At 43.4% G+C, this 19,564-nt stretch overlaps 1 protein-coding gene across 3 annotated transcripts in view; it reads left to right on the plus strand.

Annotated features, from left to right (window-relative positions):
- The window catches only part of SCaMC (Short Calcium-binding Mitochondrial Carrier), a 116,945-nt gene that overhangs the window by 4,643 nt on the left and 92,738 nt on the right, over positions 1–19,564 (plus strand). For all 3 annotated transcript variants that reach the window (XM_075878534.1, XM_075878535.1, XM_037435799.2), the window contains exons 4-6: positions 3,747–3,858; positions 16,530–16,688; positions 18,215–18,361. In XM_075878534.1, the coding sequence (XP_075734649.1) occupies positions 3,747–3,858; positions 16,530–16,688; positions 18,215–18,361 (418 nt within the window). The remainder of the gene's footprint in view (positions 1–3,746; positions 3,859–16,529; positions 16,689–18,214; positions 18,362–19,564) is intronic.

Below are 19,564 nucleotides of genomic sequence, written 5' to 3' on the forward strand. Positions count from 1 at the left end.
AGTGAACCAGGATAAAAGAAATTAATCGATTAGTTTTAAATTTACAGCTGATTTCGCAAACAAGTTCAGTCTAAATTGGGGCTGTGGCGGCGGCATTTCCGATGGAGGCAGAAATGTTGTAGGCCTGTGTACTCAGATTTGGGTGCACGTTAAAGAACACCAGGTGGTCGAAATTTCCGGAGCCCTCTACTACGGCGTCTCTCATAATTATATGATGGTTTTGGGACGTTAAACCCCACAAATCAATCAAATCAGTCTAAATTGGCACTTTCTCTCTGTCTTTTGGAACTTTTTACCTTAACTTCCTTGATATTTACTGTATAATATTTATCCTAGTTCTCTGCATAGCTCCAACCTTTGGTTACAGAAATGCCAAAGCTTTACTGAATTCAGGCACCCATTATTCACTTATCGCAACTGGCGTAACTACCACTTTTCATTAAATTTTTGACAAAGATGGCCTCCCAAAAAATAATAATTTGCACTCTAAATGACTAGACAAGGTTAATGAAACACACTTGTTCCGAAAAAGCAGTTATTTTAATCCTGGCTCCTCCGGTTAAAAAAATTTTTTGGGTGGTGGCCTACTATCTTAAGGTACTTAGCTGCTGACCTCCATGGGATCGATTTCCGGTTGCGGCGGCTGCATTTTTGATGGAGGTGAAAATGCCGTAAGCGTAAGCTCGTGTACTCAGATTTGGGTGCACGTTAAAGAAACCCAGGTGGTCGAAATTTCCGCATCCCTCCACTACGGTGTCTCTCATAATCATAGGGTAATTTTGGGACATTAAACCCCACATATCATCATTATAATTATGTTTAGGTACCAGTAGAGTGCTAAGACACATGTGACAGTCAGGAACTGTTTGTAAGCTAGCCCTCACACATCTGTACTTGCATCAAGATGCTTCTTTTGCAGGATCATTAAGGTAAGAGCCCAAACTGGTATTGTGAAATGAGTTATTACATCCATTGTGTGGCATGAGCAGTAACATTTTTTGTGATATTCAAGTGCCCACTATTTAATCACTCAATTCTGTCATTAGAAACTATCTTCTCATTATACATGCCTTTATTAATTTTTATTGCACCAAACACCACTAAAAGAGCAGCTTTTCATTTTTTCATGGTTTTACTTTTGTATTGACTCAATGCCTTTGTCTGACATTCCACCAGTACATGGTTTTGATGTGTAACACAATCACCCCCCCCCCCCCCCTTTTTTTTTAAATTGCACTCTCTTCTTTTAATCGTCCAAATTTCTAGTAATCTAGTAAGAATTTGCATGCATGCACTTCTACGCATGTGCAGTGAAATGATCTCCTTTTTAACAGTACATCTTATTAGTACTAAAAAAAAATGAACACCTGGTCTGAACATTCATATACTTAAATAACTACAGCCTTAATGAAAGTTTTAATAACATATTGCACATTGATGTAGCTAAGGAAATATCAAGCATTTTGTTAAAATCCTTTTGTAAACATTGTTATGCACTGTGCATAGGAGAAAGCATGACCTTTTTTTTTTTTGTCATTCCTTTCAAACAAGACGTAAGCTAAGCCACAGGGAATGACAAAGAGGTTTAAAAAGAGCATATAAAGCCCTGTGATTGCTTCCTAGGTGTAAAAATAAGTATAGTTTTTAAAGGCTTATATACACCTAAAGACTCATTATGGTGCTTTTATGTCCATCTGAATTTTCATGTGTGTCTAGAAAGTAACAAAAATAGCTGGTCATTTGCTGCTTTATTTTGATGGAGCACTAAAATGGAAACCGTAAATGACATGTTAGCCAAATGTTATTAGGCTGTGTGCCAAAGGAAACCTGCAGTGTTGCTTGTCAAATATCTTTCTCTCTTGTATGGATTTGAAGGGCCACTACATTTTTGTCTTTTTTTGGGGTATCAATGTTGTCGCAGATAATGTAACAGCTATCATAGGTGGATGCGGCGCAGAGATGCATATATTTTCAAGGTGAATTACTCGCATGCTAAACTTTTGAGCAGCCATCCAGACCCTTCCATATATTTTTAGAAAACTACTGATCTTTATTCAGTAAAATGCTGCACCCAACCAAATACTGTCTATATATTTCTCTTGAGCATATTTGTCAAATGTGAACTGTATGCTTATAAATAAGCACTATTTAGGGAGACAGATGCAATAAGCTGTACATTCTACAACTTGGTGAAGCAGATTTATCACACTGTAATAGGGAATGTAAACATTGCACTCATCTATATATGTGCCCTTATTAGGTGCTCATCAAAATTTCTTTTGAATTATATTCCTTAAGAGGCATTGCACTCATTCCTGCTCACCTTTAAAAAAAAAGTGGTTTATACGTTGCCTTTAAAGAAGCACTGACATCAAATTTCAAAATCGAGATGTGCCCTTCATTCAATTGTGCGATGTGCGTAGGTCCTCTTGACCCAATTTGAATTGCGTCCATTGCGTGGAAGTTATTCTATTTTGATGGCAAACAGCGTAAGAGAGCTTAATGGAAAATAGAGTGCCCCTGCGACATCGACACTAGTGCTACGTGTTCGGTGTGATGCATTCCACACATACCATCTGAGTGGCGACGCGCTAGTAGTGGTGACGTCTACAATCCGAGTTCTTATTCTGATGCCAAGCCCCGGAAACGCACTCACTCGTCATGTCCGATCTTCGTTGTACCGCTTTTAATGACTTCGTTAAATTACCAAGATGCAAGCCGCCTATAAAATATTGGCGAAAAGCACGATTCAACGTGCGTTCGTCAGTCAGGGCGTCGGATATTGTGCAGTAACATGCAGGTACCGTTTATAGTGAATTTTCGTTCATCTGTAGACTTCTTTGCGTCCGCTAATACCGGGTTACTGCCGCCGCCACCGAATAAGTGGGGCCATCTGGAGGCGCAAAGAGGAACCTGGCAAGCAGGAAATTTATTCTATTTCTCCGCTGTTGAGCTACACACACCAATATAGCGAATTTACATGCAGGAGCGAGCGTGGCCGAAGCATGCATTCTTAGGCATCTGTTCATTGCTGCTTGGAACAGCATCCATTTTGGGATCGCTGTTTTGCAAAGGGTCGATTGAAACAAAAATGATTCCCAACATCGTAAATCGCGGCAATACCAAGCTTCAGACTGTCGTATTCGACCCTAGTCGACATTTTGTACGGCACGGTGACAGCAATGCAGATGACAAGGCATGACTGAATGTGTGCGCCTATCAGACGAACTGTTCGCGGAGCATCATCGCCCGACGTCACTCTTTTCTGTGCAGAAGTGGTCAGCTGTGGCGTGTTCTGCAGGTCACCGCGAGGTAGTGCTCCCAGCGCTAAAAATGGTGGGATTGCCAGCTGTTTTGAATCATGCTAGATATCAGTGATATAAATCAACAAAAAGTGATAGTTATTCATCCCTCAGTTGCGTTATAGTTCGCAAATCGCTAATAAGTGGTCAATAGCTATTCGTTGACACAAAAGCCTTCACATGAGTAAATTTGATGTCAGTGCTCCTTTAATAATGTGTTTCTGAGGCTGTGATTACTCGATATAGTGGTGTTTTAAACTATATCAATACATCATACTCTTATTAGTTTTTGTGTCGGCAGACTAAGGAAAAGATACAAAAACTGAGAAAAGCAGAATATTTGGCATCTATGTGTTCCGATCGGGTGATAACTTCAGTTCTGCCTGTAAAATTACGACTCAACTGTTGTTGAAACAATAAATATGAATCTTTTTCCTTCCTCAGAATGGACAAGGACGGCTCTCTGACCATTAGCTTTGAAGAATGGCGTGACTACCTGCTTTTTCACCCTAGCTCAGAAATTCATGATATAATTCATCACTGGAGACATGCTACAGTGAGTTTCTTATAATATATTTGTTGCCTGATTCTATTACTTTTGATCTGTACTTCTAGCCATGGCCATATAACAGCTAATAGGATTTCAGAGGATTTTTTATATTTAGGCAGTGGCATTATGATGAACTCTTTTTAGGTTTAGGCTCGTAAATTTACTATAGCTGTTGTAAATGAACCTGGAAGCAATTTCACTTTGTACTACTTGAGCTTGAGGTGTTAAGGGGAGATGCTAGATTCATTTCAGGACAACTTCTTGAGATTAGACATAATGTTTTTCGTAATTCTGATAGCCAGATTAGGATGATATTTTGTCCAGATATTCCTTAACAATGTAAGGTGTAAGTATCTCCTTCAAAACTTGATATCACCCGTATAATTAATATGTAATATGAAGCTAAAGCAATCAGTTATTACAGGCTGAGGATTCTAAGAATGCTCACATTAGAAATGTTATTGTTTATTGAAATGGCTTATATGCACTTTTTGATACTTATTAGTATTCTACAGTTAATGAGTAGCAGTATGACCTATTGATGGCTCGGAACCATAAAGGTTTTGTGGCACAAAAGTTTGTCCAAAATAAACTATATTTTACTCATTGTCATGGCACGAAATAAAAACTGTGGAACTTACTACAAAACTTTTTACATATTTGAAATAAGCATAAAAGCCCATTATGCAGCAAAAAAATCTAATTGTCCAAGCCTACAGTTTCACGAAACTTCTTTTTCGAATTGCATCTCCCCTAAAATACAGCTGTTTCAATATAGATGCTCTGCTATTTTTGCTTGCGAAGGCAGTGATTCCACTCCGGCGACAACTGCGCCAAAGTGCGCCAAGTCAGATTTACTTCGCCATCCTGATAATATCAACGAAAATTGCGCCAAAGTCGAATTTGGGAGCGTCTCTCACCAACAATAGACACGCCAGTGAATCAAAACATGTGCATCTTGTTCTCGGGGCCACCAAAGTCACAATCGCGTGCTTAAAATTATTCCGCTAAATTAACAGTGGTTGGGCGTGTGTCCTAAGTAATTCACAATGTTAGGTGCTGACGCAACTTCTGTTGTGCAAGTCCGCTTAATGGTGAAACGCGCTTTTCGCAGGGGCTTGTGACGTCTATTCCAATCTGTATCGTGAAACTGTGGCGGCGACTCATCGGTAGGTGTTGTCCGTTTTAGAAACGCTGCTGATAGCTCGTGTGAAGGGTTGCGCTTCATGTAATTAAAGCAATTTTCACTAACAACTACACACTTACGCGCCGCCAGAATGTGTCACGTCAACTTCTGGACATTGCGCGCGGCCTAATTTCCAGCGCTTGGAGTACACAGAAGAACACGTGCCTTGTGGAAACGCGTTGACACTTTTTCTTTAATATACTTTATTCATTCAGTAGTTCATTTTCGTAATACCTTCCACCAGCACATCCGCGTTTGTCTTGATCCTAAAACACCCTGCTATTATGAACTCGAGATTGCTAGGATCCGTATGCAAAATTTTCGCATGCTTTTTTTTTTAATGTCATCTCATTAATAAAAGCTTGCTTCCTGGTTGGAGCTGCCGGAATTCAGCTTTGATATCCCTGGCGGCTCTGGGGTTGAAAGGGCCATGGTGAAGCGGCTATGCCTTGTTACACGTCCGCCTCTCGCTTTCCAAGGTCGATAGCTGATGGTTAAAAAAATTAAACACTACGTCATCGTAATCATTCTTTTGTATTTGTTTCTTTAGTAGGAGGGGGTGGTGCCTGCCGAATTAGTGCGAGTGCCAGTGATCACACCCAAAGTTCATAACACCCCCTCCCCCCCACCTTGCGTTCCCAGTTCCTTCCTGCTTTTTGAAGATGGGTGGCGTGTTTCTCTCTGCTTTAATAATAATCGATGGCAGGCCTGGCACATGCGGTGATGCATCTACCCTAGGTCGGCTATTTTATTGTAATGGCAATTACATGGACATTCTCAGCTGGTTTTTTGCCGTCGCTGCCGTCTTTCACCATTTATGTATACGCATCCATATTGTTACGCTGAAGCGCAATGTAAGAAGAGGAGAACGAAGAGGTCTGTTTGGAAGCAGCTCGGTGTCGGCGCGGCTACCCTTCGCCATTCGCTCTTCAATAAATACGCCCCATCGTAACAGTTTTGGTGAGAGGTGCTGGGTACAATAACGGCGCCCCCGACGAACAGCGATTTATCGACCGCGGAGGTGCAATGTGTGGAGCTTCGCCGAAGCCGACGACTTGCTGGTCTGCCACCTGCGATGGCGTCTCACGACAACAATGACAACGAGCCACCTGCTTCCCGCATTCCGTGGCAGCCCTACATCCAGCCTCCACCCTTCGCTGGACAAGCTGCAGAAGATGTCGACTCGTGTCTCAGCTCCTACCAACGGGCGAGTCTGTTTAATGGCTGTGATGTCACCGGCCAGCTTAATGATGTGGAACTCTTTCTCAAAGGAACCGCATCTGTATGGTTTGAAAGCCATGAGGAAAGCCAACGTGTGCGAGTCCCCGGGGAAACCTGCACGATGTATATCGACGAGGTGCTCAAGTTGTGCAGGGCACTGGACCCCTGGATGACAGAAGAGGACAAGGTTGGTCATCTTCTAAAAGGTATCGCGGAGGACGTTTACCAGTTCCTCATCGCAAAAGAAAGCTTGGAGGGTGTAAGTGACGTTATCAAGCACTGCCGTATGTTTGAAGCGCTGAAAGCGCGGTGAATTACACCAAAGTTCGGCCGCCTGCTCAACGTCACTAATGTCGCCAGTGTCGACGTGCATTCAACCCCATTGTGTCTCGTATCCATAATTCGCCAAGTATTGCGCGAAGAGCTCGACCTACACGAGGCGGCTTCTCGGCCGGGACCTAATGTCCGAGAACCTTTTCCTCTCTGCGACTTGAGCGCTACGACTATCAACGCCGCCTCCCTTGATGCCTACAACTATACGCCTCATCCTCGAGGGCCAAGCCAAACTATGCGTCCGTACTACCCATTAGATGACAAATAAGCATGCAGACCACATACCGGTTATCAGGCATGGAACGGCTGGGCCATTCATCCTTCTGCTGACATCAGCGCACCTCGCAAACGTCCCATATGCTTTCGTTGTGGCATCCGCAGTCATATCGCCCGATCGCCGTCGCATGGCAGCACCGTCCTATGGGCCGACCACGCACTTTCTACGGGCGCAGCAATCAGCACGTTGACGAGACACCCTGGTCCTCAGACTCTGACCGAAGGCCATCCCACCGGGCGAATCACCACAGTGACTCACCGGCGTCTGTGCGGAGCTTGACGCCACGACCTTCATGCTACTGAAGATCCCCATCTCCCCGACGACGTCCCACTTCACCGTCGCTGGGAAACTAGGCGGCACGACCGATAGAGGTAAGGTCGCCAGTCGTCTTCAGCTACAGGCCACTACGCCTTCACCAGTGACTATGCGTCATAACAAGATTTGTGTTTCTGTGGACAATGTCATGACAGCTTTAATGGACACAGGAGCAAGTGTCTCCGTTATGAACATGGATGTCAAAACCCAATTAGGCCATAAGGTGATGTTCAAGTGGGATAATGCGAGCACATTTCGTGCTGTGAGTGGAGAATTGCTGGGACCTCTTGGCGTGTGTACCGCGAACGTCTATTTCTCAAATAACATCTATCAAACCGAATTCGCAATGCTCGCTAAATCAAAGCTTAATCTAATTCTGAGTCTAGATTTCAACAGTGCTGTGTCAATCTTGATTGTAGTACCGGCGAGCTTTTTGTCTCTTTTTGTTGCCGACCAACTTGCTACTTGTTCGCATACCCTCGCCGTCTGTGAAGATTCCGTCGTACCGCCCCGTTCGTTATCCAGCGTTCAGGTTACTGTTGCTAGTGCCGACAACAATGCATTCGACGCTGTTGTTAAGCCGATGCTATCAATCATCGCAAAGAGGGGTGTGCTCGTGCCTCGCTGTATTGTCTCTGTGGCCTGTGGCACAAGTGCATTGTGGGTGTCAAATTTGTCTAACCAGTCTATTGTGCTTCCAAGCGGTATGCGACTTGCATCGTTTGAAGCGAATACGAGCCTTAATATCAATGCCTTAAGCTATCACGTCTCGTATGAATCCTGGGCGCATGAGACTAGCCCTGGTGTCCCCAAAGACTCTTCGCCGTGTTTGCACATTATTAGCAAGGTACTACCATCTGAGAAGCGTCAAGCCGTGGTCAGCGTCCTTAGCAGGCATGCTTCATTGTTTGATTTCACCCAGGACGCTGCCAAAGTTCGTGTTCCCAATACACGGGCTCGCCACAGGATTGACATGGGGTCCGCACATTCCATAAGACAGAAACCATACCGTGTGTCTGCATAGGAGTGCAAGGTGATCGCCAAACAGCTGGAAGACATATTGGCTAAGGGTGTCATCCAAGACCCTTCTAGCCCCTGGGCTGCATCAGTCATCCTCATGAAGAAAAAAAAAAAAAAAAAAGGGTCGTGAAGTTTTTGCTTTGACTACCAACGTCTAAATTCGGTGACGAAAAAGGATGTGTATCCGCTTCCCCGCATAGACAACGTTATCGACTGTCTTCATTCGGCATCTTACGTTTCATATGTGGACCTCCGATCATGCTATTGACAGGTACCTATGCATTCCGCTGACTAGGAGAAAACCGCTTTTGTCATGCCATATGGCTTGTTTGAATTCAATGTCATGCCGTTTGGTTTGCGCAACGCCCCTGCGACATTTATGGACACGGTACTGCGTGTCTCAAATGGGAGATTTGTTTGTTACCTCGACGACATCGTCATTTTTGGACACTTTTTCTAAACTCAACCATCGGCTTGACGTTTTAACATGCCTTGAACAAGCTGCCCCTACCCTGAACTCCAAGAAATGTCGCTTTGGTCGTCGAGAAGCACTTGTACTTGGTCATCTAGTAGACAAACATGGTGTGCGCCCAGACCCTCAGAAGGTTGCTGCAGTTACCTGTTTCAAACAACCGCAGTCACAACGCGAACTAAAAAGTTTTCTGGGTCTCTGTTCATACCTCCGCCGATTTGGGCCCAAGTTTGCTGATACTGCCTACCCATTGACTTTACTGCTTTGCAAAGATAAGGATTTCATCTGGACAGCGGAGTGTGATGCCTCGTTTCGTGAACTTGAATTCCTTCTCACGTCTGGATCCATACTGTACCATTTCGACCCGTCTACCACGACAGAAGTGCACACTGAGGCGAGTGGCATCGTTCTCGGCACTGTGCTTATCCAGCGCTTCAATGACGCCGAGCATGTCATCGCCTGCGCCAGTCGTTCGTTGAGCAAGGCCGAGAAGAATTACACCGTTACTGAACAAGAGTGTCTCGTTGTGGTTTTTGCTGTGCATGAGTTCCACCCATATCTTTACGAGTGGCAGTTCACGATCGTGACTGACCACCATTCACTGTGTTGGTTGGTTGGTCTCCATGACCTTTCTGGTCGCCTCGCGTGATGGGCGCTACGTTTGTAGGAATTTAACTTTACAGTATGCTACAAGAGTGGCCGCCATCATACAGACGCTGACTGTCTCTCGAGGCTTCTCCTACCAACCACTCTATGTGACGCCGACAAATTTGACAATTTTCTAGCTGCCATCGACGATACAGCTTTTCCTGACCTTGCTATCTTCCGGGAAGAACAGCGCAACGACCGCAGCTCGGATGATCTCTTTGACTCAGCCGCTCAACCGATAGATAGCCATGGTATTATCGTTCGAGATGGCTTACTTTACAAAAAAAAATTAGGCGGCTGATAGTGTCCGCCTCCTTTTAGTGGTCTCAAGAATTTGAGAGCGCATGTACTCTATGCTATGCACGACGACGCATCAGCGGGGCACCTGGGGTTCGCCAAAACGTACCACCGCCTGCTGGCTCGATTCTACTGGCCTACCATGCGCCGCAATACAGCAAAGTATGTGGCCAGTTGTGATAAATGCCAACAATTCAAGCGACCAAATACTACCCCGGTTGGTCTCCTCCGCCCCTTGATGTCCCCTTCGTCTCCTTTCGAAATGGTTGGAGAGGATCTTCTCGGTCCATTTCCGTGCTCATTGAACAACAACCGTTGGATCATAGTCTGCGTTGACCACATGACACGTTATGTTGAAACCAAACCAAAACATGCGCTGCAAGAATCATGCATGGTCAAAGTGGGCATAAAATACTTTTGTGTGTGCACATCATTATCCTTTCGAAGGAGCTGTAAATAAAAATCCGAGGTGGTATTGAGCTTACGATACGACGTTGTTAGCATTTGATGGCAAAAGTGAAACTGTTATGTAACTGACCACTGCACATTGCAATGGTGCCAGCAACTCAACAGGGCAGACAGTAAGTTTAGGCTCTTCACACTGACCTCCTAATAAATTTAAAGCTGCACAACAAACTTGGCATCCAAGCCATTGAAGTCTGAATGCTATATATATAAATATATATATATATATATATATATATATATATATATATATATATATATATATATGAGATCTAACAGACAGTAATGCCAAGGAATGTACAGGGGAAGTTATTAGAACCAATGGAATGTAAATAAGAAGGAAGAAAGAAAAGGGGATGAAAATTTTTTCATCCACTTTTCTTTCTTCCTTCTTCTTATTTACATTCCATTGGTTCTAATAACTTCCCCTGTACATTCCTTGGCATTACTGTCTTTTAGATCTCATTAATATTGTGTTTTGACACAATATTAATGAGGAATGTATAGGGGAAGCTATTAATGTAAAGTAAATAAGAAGAAAGAAAAGTGGGTGAAAAAATAACTTGCCGTGAGCAGGAATCGAACCAACGACCTCCGAATAACACCTTCAATGCTCTATCACTGAGCTATCATGGCGGCTATTCCCCCAGCCACTTTATTGGGTTTATCTGTGAATTTAAACGTGGTAGTGTCAGTCAGCGCCACCTGTAGCCATGGCGGTGAGTGTGGTACACTCTTATTATGAGCCTGTATGGCGTCACGTAGCACGTGAACTTGTTACGAGCTGGCAGCTGACCAATAGTCCCTCGTATACAACCTAACGGCACCAAGTCTGCCAGCACGAGACCCTCGTTAATGAATAAGGGAAAAAAGTGTATACCTAAGTGCTCGTTTTTCCGTGTTTTTACACATTAATGAGGTCTAACTGATAATAATGCCAAGGAATGTATAGGGGAAGTTATTAGAACCAGTGTAAAGTAAATAAGAATATATATATACACACACAAAAGCGCAAGTGTGATGGTAATTTTTCAACAGCTCTGAAAACACGACTGCCACAGCAGATGAGCATTTTACCGTTAACATGCATAAGAATTCATGCCATCGCCTCACTTCTAATGTCATAGAAATGTGGCCGTTCATCATCGACATGCACTCGCTCACACATCGTCTTTGACGACTTAAATATCTTGGTCCCGCAAAGGTTATCGATTAATCGCTTTCGGTTTTGATGAAATTCACACCGTGAGACCGTTTTTAAAATCTTTCTAAACCTTTAAAAGTAAGTCACAGGTGAGGCTGCATGTGTGCTCCGTGAACGTGTTGAGGAAGTGCAGTCAGAAGGCTGGACGAGCGACCGATTTTTGCCAGAAAGGCGGTGAAACGCACACCGCGCAGCGCCACCTGGCCGAGGTAGGGAGGCCTATATATACGGGGTGGCCGGTGAATGGTTGTGCAGCGCTAGCAGTTGGTTTTTTCAATCAAGAAACTCTCTTGCAGATGCTGCCTGCGTTGGCGTTGCAATGCGAAAGAGGGGGAGAAGACTTGCATGCGCAGTAAGGGTGGTCACGCCGCACACGTGATTTAACTCGATTATAAAGTGCTTCGCATCTAAAAAAAGGCAGGAAGGTAAACCATACAGGACTGCCTGGCTGCCCAAGTGTCTCTGAGAAAGCGGCGCTAAAAAACGACCCCTACGATAAGTTCGTTGGTTTCGAGTAGAGAGACTGGCAGCCGCATACTGCGGCTGCCAGTCTCTCTACTCGAAACCAACGAACTTATCGTAGGGGTCGTTTTTTAGCGCCGCTTTCTCAGAGACACTTGGGCAGCCAGGCAGTCCTGTATGGTTTACCTTCCTGCCTTTTCAGATGCAGAATGCAGCCGCCGCTGTCGGTTGTTTTGAGCTTTGGATTTGAATCAATGTCGAGCGTGCAAACGTTCTTCAGGTCAAGCAGTCTTTGTAAATTGCTAAGTTTGGTCATGACATGCAGGAGATAAAAAAATAAGTTTCGGCACGCTGCAACTCCCAAGTGCAGCGACACTCATAAAATGTTGAACTAGAAGTAAGTTCTACGAGGCATGTTCACGTGATTAGCGTCAATTTATACATGAAAAGATTGTTGTTAAAAAGCCCGAAATGATGTGCATCACACGACAAAACAGAATCATGAAAGGTCCAGTGATGATGGCTAGCAGTCGGCGGTCTGAACACATGCTGCATGCGTTGGCGTTGTCTCTCGAGGGTGAGGATGCCTTCTTATTTCTTCTCAGCTGTGGTAGTTCAGCATTTGTTGCAGAAAAAGTGTTTTAATAGTCGACGCGCAGTATTCTCTCTGTCTTCTGCCACACAGTGAACGCTGACCCAGTGGCGCCCTCTCTTGCACTTAAGGTAATGGACCGTCACAGCAGCAGCAGATGTTAATAGACACCAACATGCCGAGACCCTCAATTGCTTCACCCCCTGAAAGGATGGCTGTAACTTGGCTTGTGTGAATACTCAGTTTTAGCTTCGAACTTAATAGTGATTTGGTTGAATTATCTTGAATCAAATTCGGATAGTCTATATTGTATATTATAAAGAAAAATGGGCATATTTGTCATGACCCAACTATCTGAAAAGTATTTTTTTATTGAAACAAAGCATGTGCAAATGTTATTCTTTTTGATTCAAATGCAGTGTAAACAACTTTCAGTAGTAGCTGTATTTGAATTTTCATAGAATGCTGGTGATATAACCTATAAAATATGTTATGTTGTAAAATTTACTATACCTAGAGCATATAAGTCAGTCTAACATGCTTTTAAACTTGAAAATAATTGATGTGGGGGCAATGTTAATATCACTTCAAAGTGGAGCTTCACGACAGTGCTGATTTCTCTTGTATAGTCGTTCTCACAGCTTAGCATCCCTCTCATGCAATGAAACCACCTTTGCTGGTGTTTACAAGCAGACTAATACAGTCGAACCTAATTATAACAATAGTCAAGTGCCATGATAATTGCATTTTTATAACTAGTAATGGCTATAAAAGGGTTGGACGATAAAATGTAAAATAGGGGGACAGCAGGCTATTGTGAGAAAACGATAACATTGGTTGGGATAGACCAACAGACAACAGTAATAAAGATTCTAGTGTTGCCAACTCATGTCAGACGGGGAGATAAGAGCAATAAACTTCTCGTAAACAGGACAAACACTTGCATGGACTCTTCAGAAAAGATTTCTAGCTCCTATTGGGTGTTGGCGTAAACTTTGCGTCAGGCAGAAATGAGCCCATTTTTCGGATATGGTTGGAGATTCGGACGCTTTTATGGGACTGCCACAAACTCAATAGAGCTAATGTATGACGTTTGAAGTTTTAGATACTGAAATTCACAGAAGTCAACTTTTTACTCAAGTTGCATGTCCCCAAGTGCATGGACAGGAGCCACCCCTGCTGCGATGCAGTAGCTGTGGTGGCTCCTGTTAATGCACTTGGGGACATGCAACTGACGACCCAGCTGATTTCAAAAATAAGCTTTGCCACAATGCCATAATGCTCTGTGCTGAAGCATATCGTGAATTCCAAGGGGAACTGCGGGACGTTGAGATTGTGGATAGGGGTTTAGCAGCTTCAATTTCTCATTTTATTCATCTTTTCTTCAAGGATTTCACCTTTTATTGTCTCATAGCAAGGCCACCCAAAAGCCAGAACTTACTGTTGTAATCGATCATGCTGTGTGCGAGTTATTTCTCCGTAGAAAAAATACTAAAGACGACTATAGCAGCTTGTAATTATTATAACCGATGTATTGTAAAAACTGGTGATGTCGTGAGTTAGACTGTGTACACCTATTCATTTTAAATACATCAAAATTTTCAATAATTTAAATTCAAATCAAAGCAGATTCAAATGCTGTTATATTCGTTTAAACATTCGAAGTGTTTGAATATTTGCTCTTGCTTATATGTAACATTGAAAGACAAGTAAACAACCTCGCGGTCCAAAATTTGGTATGGAAAGGTAACTGCGCACTTGCAGGATGTCAACATGCAACTGCACGGATTTTCCAAATAAGTGTTGTTATAAGGAAGTCTCAACTGGCTTTGACTGGTTTTAGTTTCTCTTTATGCCTTCTCACCAGTGAAGAGTGGTAGGTGTAGCCTTTTTTTGTAATTATGCCCACTTTGGCAATGTAAAATGACCTAAATGATTGGATTATTGGCCCGCAACCAATGACCTAGCATGGCATGTGCCGCTCTGGCATGTGTTGCCAATGCCGAGCGGTGTGGTGAGGAAATATGGTGAGAGAGCTGTGAGGCACTGGTGATTTAAACAAATATGTCACGGTGTATGTGCCCTTCCCTTGGCAGTAAATGCACAAAACACCTCTTGGTCTCAAAGGCGATAATAAAACTGCATCACTGCTAGGCCAAGGCACAATTTTGTAGTTCAAAAAACCAATCCATGTAGTCGGTGCTATGTAACGTGGCCCATGGGCAGCATTAGATCACTTCATGAGCGAAGAGGACTAGATAGGTACTAGAGGGGAGTGTGGGAAATGTTTTTCGAAACGGAGTGTCAGTGCATCATTGAGACATTAAAAAAAGTGGTCACAGTAGCCTTCTGTGTGAATAGGGGAGCTTGTCTGGGAGCTGTAAAAAGAAAAGTGAGCTGTTTACTGGCCTCTTTAAGATATGGAAAGAGAGCAGAATGGATCAGAGAACAGGTGTAGCTGATATCCGTGCTGTGATAATAAGAGAAAAAAGTTGACATAGGTGAGTCACGTAATGCATTGTGCCGTTCACAGATGTTCAGTGCGAAGGATGGATTGGGTAATAAAAAATGGCAGCATATCCACGGAGTGAATGATGGAGAATGGGGCGAAGCATCCGTCCGTCAATTCGTTCTTGCTTCCGTCCGTCCATGCGTGCGTCTGTGTGGCCGCCCGTGCGTCCATCTGCCCGTCCGTGCGTGTGTCTGTTTGTGCATCCACACGTCCATCTGTGCGTTCGTCCATGCATCCGCGTGTGCGTCCGTCCATGCGTCCATCCGTCCGTGCAGCCATCCATGCGTCTGTCCATGCATCTGTCTGTGTGTCTGTTTGTCCACCTATTCAACACTCCAAGTACCATCATCTCGCATCTTTTCATCATATATTCCTCATATAGAAGCACCGCCATCCAGCGGACATTCCAAGGACTGAACAAGAGGAGGCACACGCACACTTTCTTACGGCTTACGCTCTGTGTCTACTTCCCACATTTAACCAGCTCGAGTTCATGATATATACTAGTTCACTGTATTCATGGCACTGCGGCCCAACGCTTGCTAAACCTTTCCAAAACCAAGGAGGTTACACCCAGCGAGTATAACGTAGCAATCCTTTCTTGTCAGATAGTGCTCAATGTACATGCCAATGGCTGCTAAGGGGGAATGAGAGACAGGAGAATTCCGCTTTTAGTTAATGCGCACACTGCGAATTTTTTATTGTTCAACAACGCACAGAAGAAATCTCCCACCGGCACCACCTTGGAGGTCAAAATGTAAGACTGCTTACACACTACTACTATGACTACGAGGGACGAGCGGGTGCCGCTATAAGGAGCTTCGCCCCTAAAAAATGGGAAACAGTGCAGAGGCTGGCAGAGAGTTAGGCGGCTGATAAAATTAAGAAGTTTACCGTAATAATAAGGAATCGGCTTGTACAAGACAGTGCAGATTAGAAATAATTTTTAGAGGCCTTTATTCTGCACTAGACTGAGGATAAGACCGAAAACATGATGGCAAATTGTATTTATGCTAATTGCACATTGTTTGTTTTATCTTTTGAGAGTCCTCGCGACGCTGCATTCACTATGAACTTTGTTCTAAAGTTAATATTAGCATCTCACACCCTTACGAAGTATGTTATAAACTTAAGAATTTTAGAAGGTTTAGGGGATCATTGAAAGAGTACTAACACAAAAGTTCTTGCATCTTGCTTATTCTATATCATAAAGTACCTAATGACCCACTTGTCACAGCTGGAAACCTTGTTCGCTTGAGTGGTTTACTATTAATTATTTGTTGACATTTTTATAGCACAAAGTTGCAGTTTTGGATTCAAACAGCGCTAGGTGAGGTGAGACCTAGAAATAAAAAGCTATTCTTTCAAAACTTAGAATGGAAGCATGGTGCTTAGCTGTGCATTCTAAAGTATTCTGAAGTACTCTTCTTCTGTCATGCTAAAGTACTCTTTTGCCAGTTGACTGGTAACGCTGGGGACTCTCAGGGTAAAATATTGTGAACCAGTTTTTCGGGCCTGCTGATGCGCGCTGTATTTTCATGCCAACGTGTTACTGTTTGTAGGTGTTCTCTTTGCCTGGATGTAAGAATTTCATGTTGTATCGTGCTGAAGTCAAGTAACACTGCAACTCTAACTTTTGCTTTTCCATTTAACCTTTTTGTTTATCTTCGCAGTTTGTGGATCTTGGGGAAGACTCGTTGGTACCAGACGACTTCACAGAGGAAGAGATACACACAGGCATGTGGTGGCGTCATTTGGTTGCTGGGGGAGTTGCTGGTGCAGTGTCTAGAACATGTACTGCCCCTCTGGACCGCCTTAAAGTTTTCCTCCAGGTACATAGTACACATATTTAACAGACACAAGTATTCTTGATTTTATGGAGTACTGTAATTGTTACTTTTAGCCTTACGTTACCTAAATGTAACTACCGTATTTACTCACATAACAGGTGCTTTTTTTTTTTTTTTAAGAAAATCCAGCTCAAAGTTCAGGGTGTGCCTATTAGGCGGGGTAAAATTTTCGAAAAATTTATTTCTAACTACAGCATAGACCATCGATAACACATATGTCGCCGAAGTCGCGTATATTGGTACTACAGTCGAAACAGCCTTCTTCATAGGCTACACTAGTGCAAAACGTGTAGAGCATGTACTCTCGCGTGTCACGTGATATTGAGTGCATTCGAATTTCCAATTTAACATTGAAAGACCCGTGTTGCCTGTTAATTGAGTGCAAAAACAAAAAACTGTGAAGAAAAAAATGCCGTAATGGGACCTCGCTGATTACATTTCAGGCCGCCTAGATTATGCGCATTGTCACAACAGAAATGTGCACTGAACGGTACCAATATTTCAATTTCATGGGCCCGCTCCCTATATTCAAGACATTGCAATCGAACGGCCATACGTGTGTAACAAGCCCCACCCGAGCCTTTTTTCCTTTAAGTAGAGTCTCCGATGAGGGTTATGTTGATTTTCTACGAACCCGCAACTTCGATTGCCCGTGACTGCCACCGTAAAGCAGCCAGCACTAATTAGGCGTAGCCTGCGGTTCGGTATGTTGTCGTGAGACGTTTGTACATGACAGCATGAAGACTGAGCGTCGAAAATGTCATGCTCAAGCACTAACCCAAGAGCAGCACGCGTGATACAATGTTTAGGTTCAAGGCCAAGATATCAATGGCGACAGAAGTCCACCGAGCTTGTGCAAGTCCGTGTTGTGGCACCAAAGGCGAAAGCTCGCATCGGAAAGACAAAGCTTTTAAATTTGTGGACGAGGTAGGAAATGCGATATCGATGACACTTTCCTCAACAGGAATGCGCACTTGGCAAAGATGATTTCCTCGTTCTATGCGGAGCGTGCGCCGGTGCAAACGTTACTCCGATACCCAGGCAACTGCCCTTCTTCCTCACTCGGTAAGCTCGAGGAGCTGGTGGAGCACTGTCGCAGTCTTTTTTTTTTCTTTCTTCGCTTTAGTTAACATAAAAGGGCGTCGAATCGCAACCACGCAAATACGGTACAGAACTAATCATGGCCAAGTTCGGGGTGCGCCTATTATGCGAGTAAATACAGTATCTACGGTATCTATCTCGGCCTTGGTTTTTCTTGTAACTGCTGAAAACGTAGGCATGTGTAAGTTTTAAATTTTTGCTCAAGGGCACATATCAATAAAGACACTGTTCTATAGACTACATGTTAGTAGTGCTAAATGTACTTGAGGTCCTTGCTGAAAGCTATCAGACCTATGCCTTTTGAATGTGATGTGCAGTGTTGCTTGCTATACTTTGCTATAATTTGCTCTCCTGAAACTGATTTAATTCAGCTGTGCATTCTTTTTTATAATTATTGGGGTTACCAGGTTCGAGGCAGTGAGTTCCAATCTATCCAGCAGTGTTTGCGGCACATGTTGCAAGAAGGAGGGATACCGTCACTATGGCGTGGCAACGGCATCAATGTTATCAAGATAGCTCCTGAAAGTGCACTCAAGTTTCTTGCCTATGAAAAGGTTAGTTCACATTTGTTGTTCTGCAATCACTTTTTTGTTTTGTACTATATAAAAAAACATTTGCTGTGTAGTAAGTGTCATGTACAATCGATTGCACTACACTTTTGATGTATGTTTCTATGCATAGCTTCCCAGAGCAGCTATTTCTTACCCTGCTTTGAGTGATTGCCAGTAGTTTTTGGACATCGGCGATGATACTGGTACTCATAATTATATGGCACATGCGTACGTGTGTAATTAAGGTATTAAATATGCCGTGTAGCCCCTTCCCAATGTTGCCACACTTTTTTTGCATGGCATCACTGTGCTGCGGTCATGGTCATTGCAGCAGTATTTTGCATGCAATAGACCAATGCTAGAAAACTGAGATCGCTGTCCTTTAGCATTTTTTTTTAAGGTGCGGTTGGGGCTATTTTTGCGAGATTCATGGCAATGCCCATACACTTCAGAGGATGGCTCAAAATTTGGAAGTGTGTGTAAATTGAGTGAGTTGGCTGGTGTTCAGTTCCTAACAAACACAGGAAGACACATAAGGACCTCCTAGATTTATGCACACTATCTTGAATGTTTCAATGTGCTATTGATACTGACAACCAGCCACATTGGCAGCGTCCGCATATCTGCGCTTGAGTTCTTTGCACCTGTGCTTGTTTGGCACGACTTCCACAGCCATGTGGGCAGCACCAATTCTCACAAGCAGGGCAGTGTACATTGGCATCAAACGTTGTGGGGTTAAAATCAGTTTTCAAGGGTTCAACAACCATACTCTAGTAAATTGCAGGCTGATGAGTCTTGGCATGAACCACCGAAATATTTGTACGAGCTGGGATCGTATCAAGATTCTACTCTAACTAGATTACAACTTGCACTTTTCACTATTGAATGAACATTCTACTGCAGCAGGATGAACATTTTTGTGATATAAAGCAGTTTTAACAAATAAAGTGTGTGAAAATATTAGACCTGCCATGTTTACGACTACTGCTGACTGCATGAGCTAGAGAACAAATGTTGTTGGTACATATTGACCATTTCTGACCAGCGCTCAAAACATTATTGGTAGCTGTGTCTGCGATTAAGGACTAAAGTAACCATGCTTTTGTAAATTTGTTAAATGCTATGTGTGCAGTGAATTCTTATTACATTATCGTGGCCTTTGATGGGTGGAAACTTGGGTATATTGGTAGGGCATAATAAATTTAA

The sequence above is a fragment of the Rhipicephalus microplus genome, chromosome X (assembly GCF_043290135.1).
Source record: "Rhipicephalus microplus isolate Deutch F79 chromosome X, USDA_Rmic, whole genome shotgun sequence".
Taxonomy (NCBI): Eukaryota; Metazoa; Arthropoda; class Arachnida; order Ixodida; family Ixodidae; genus Rhipicephalus; species Rhipicephalus microplus.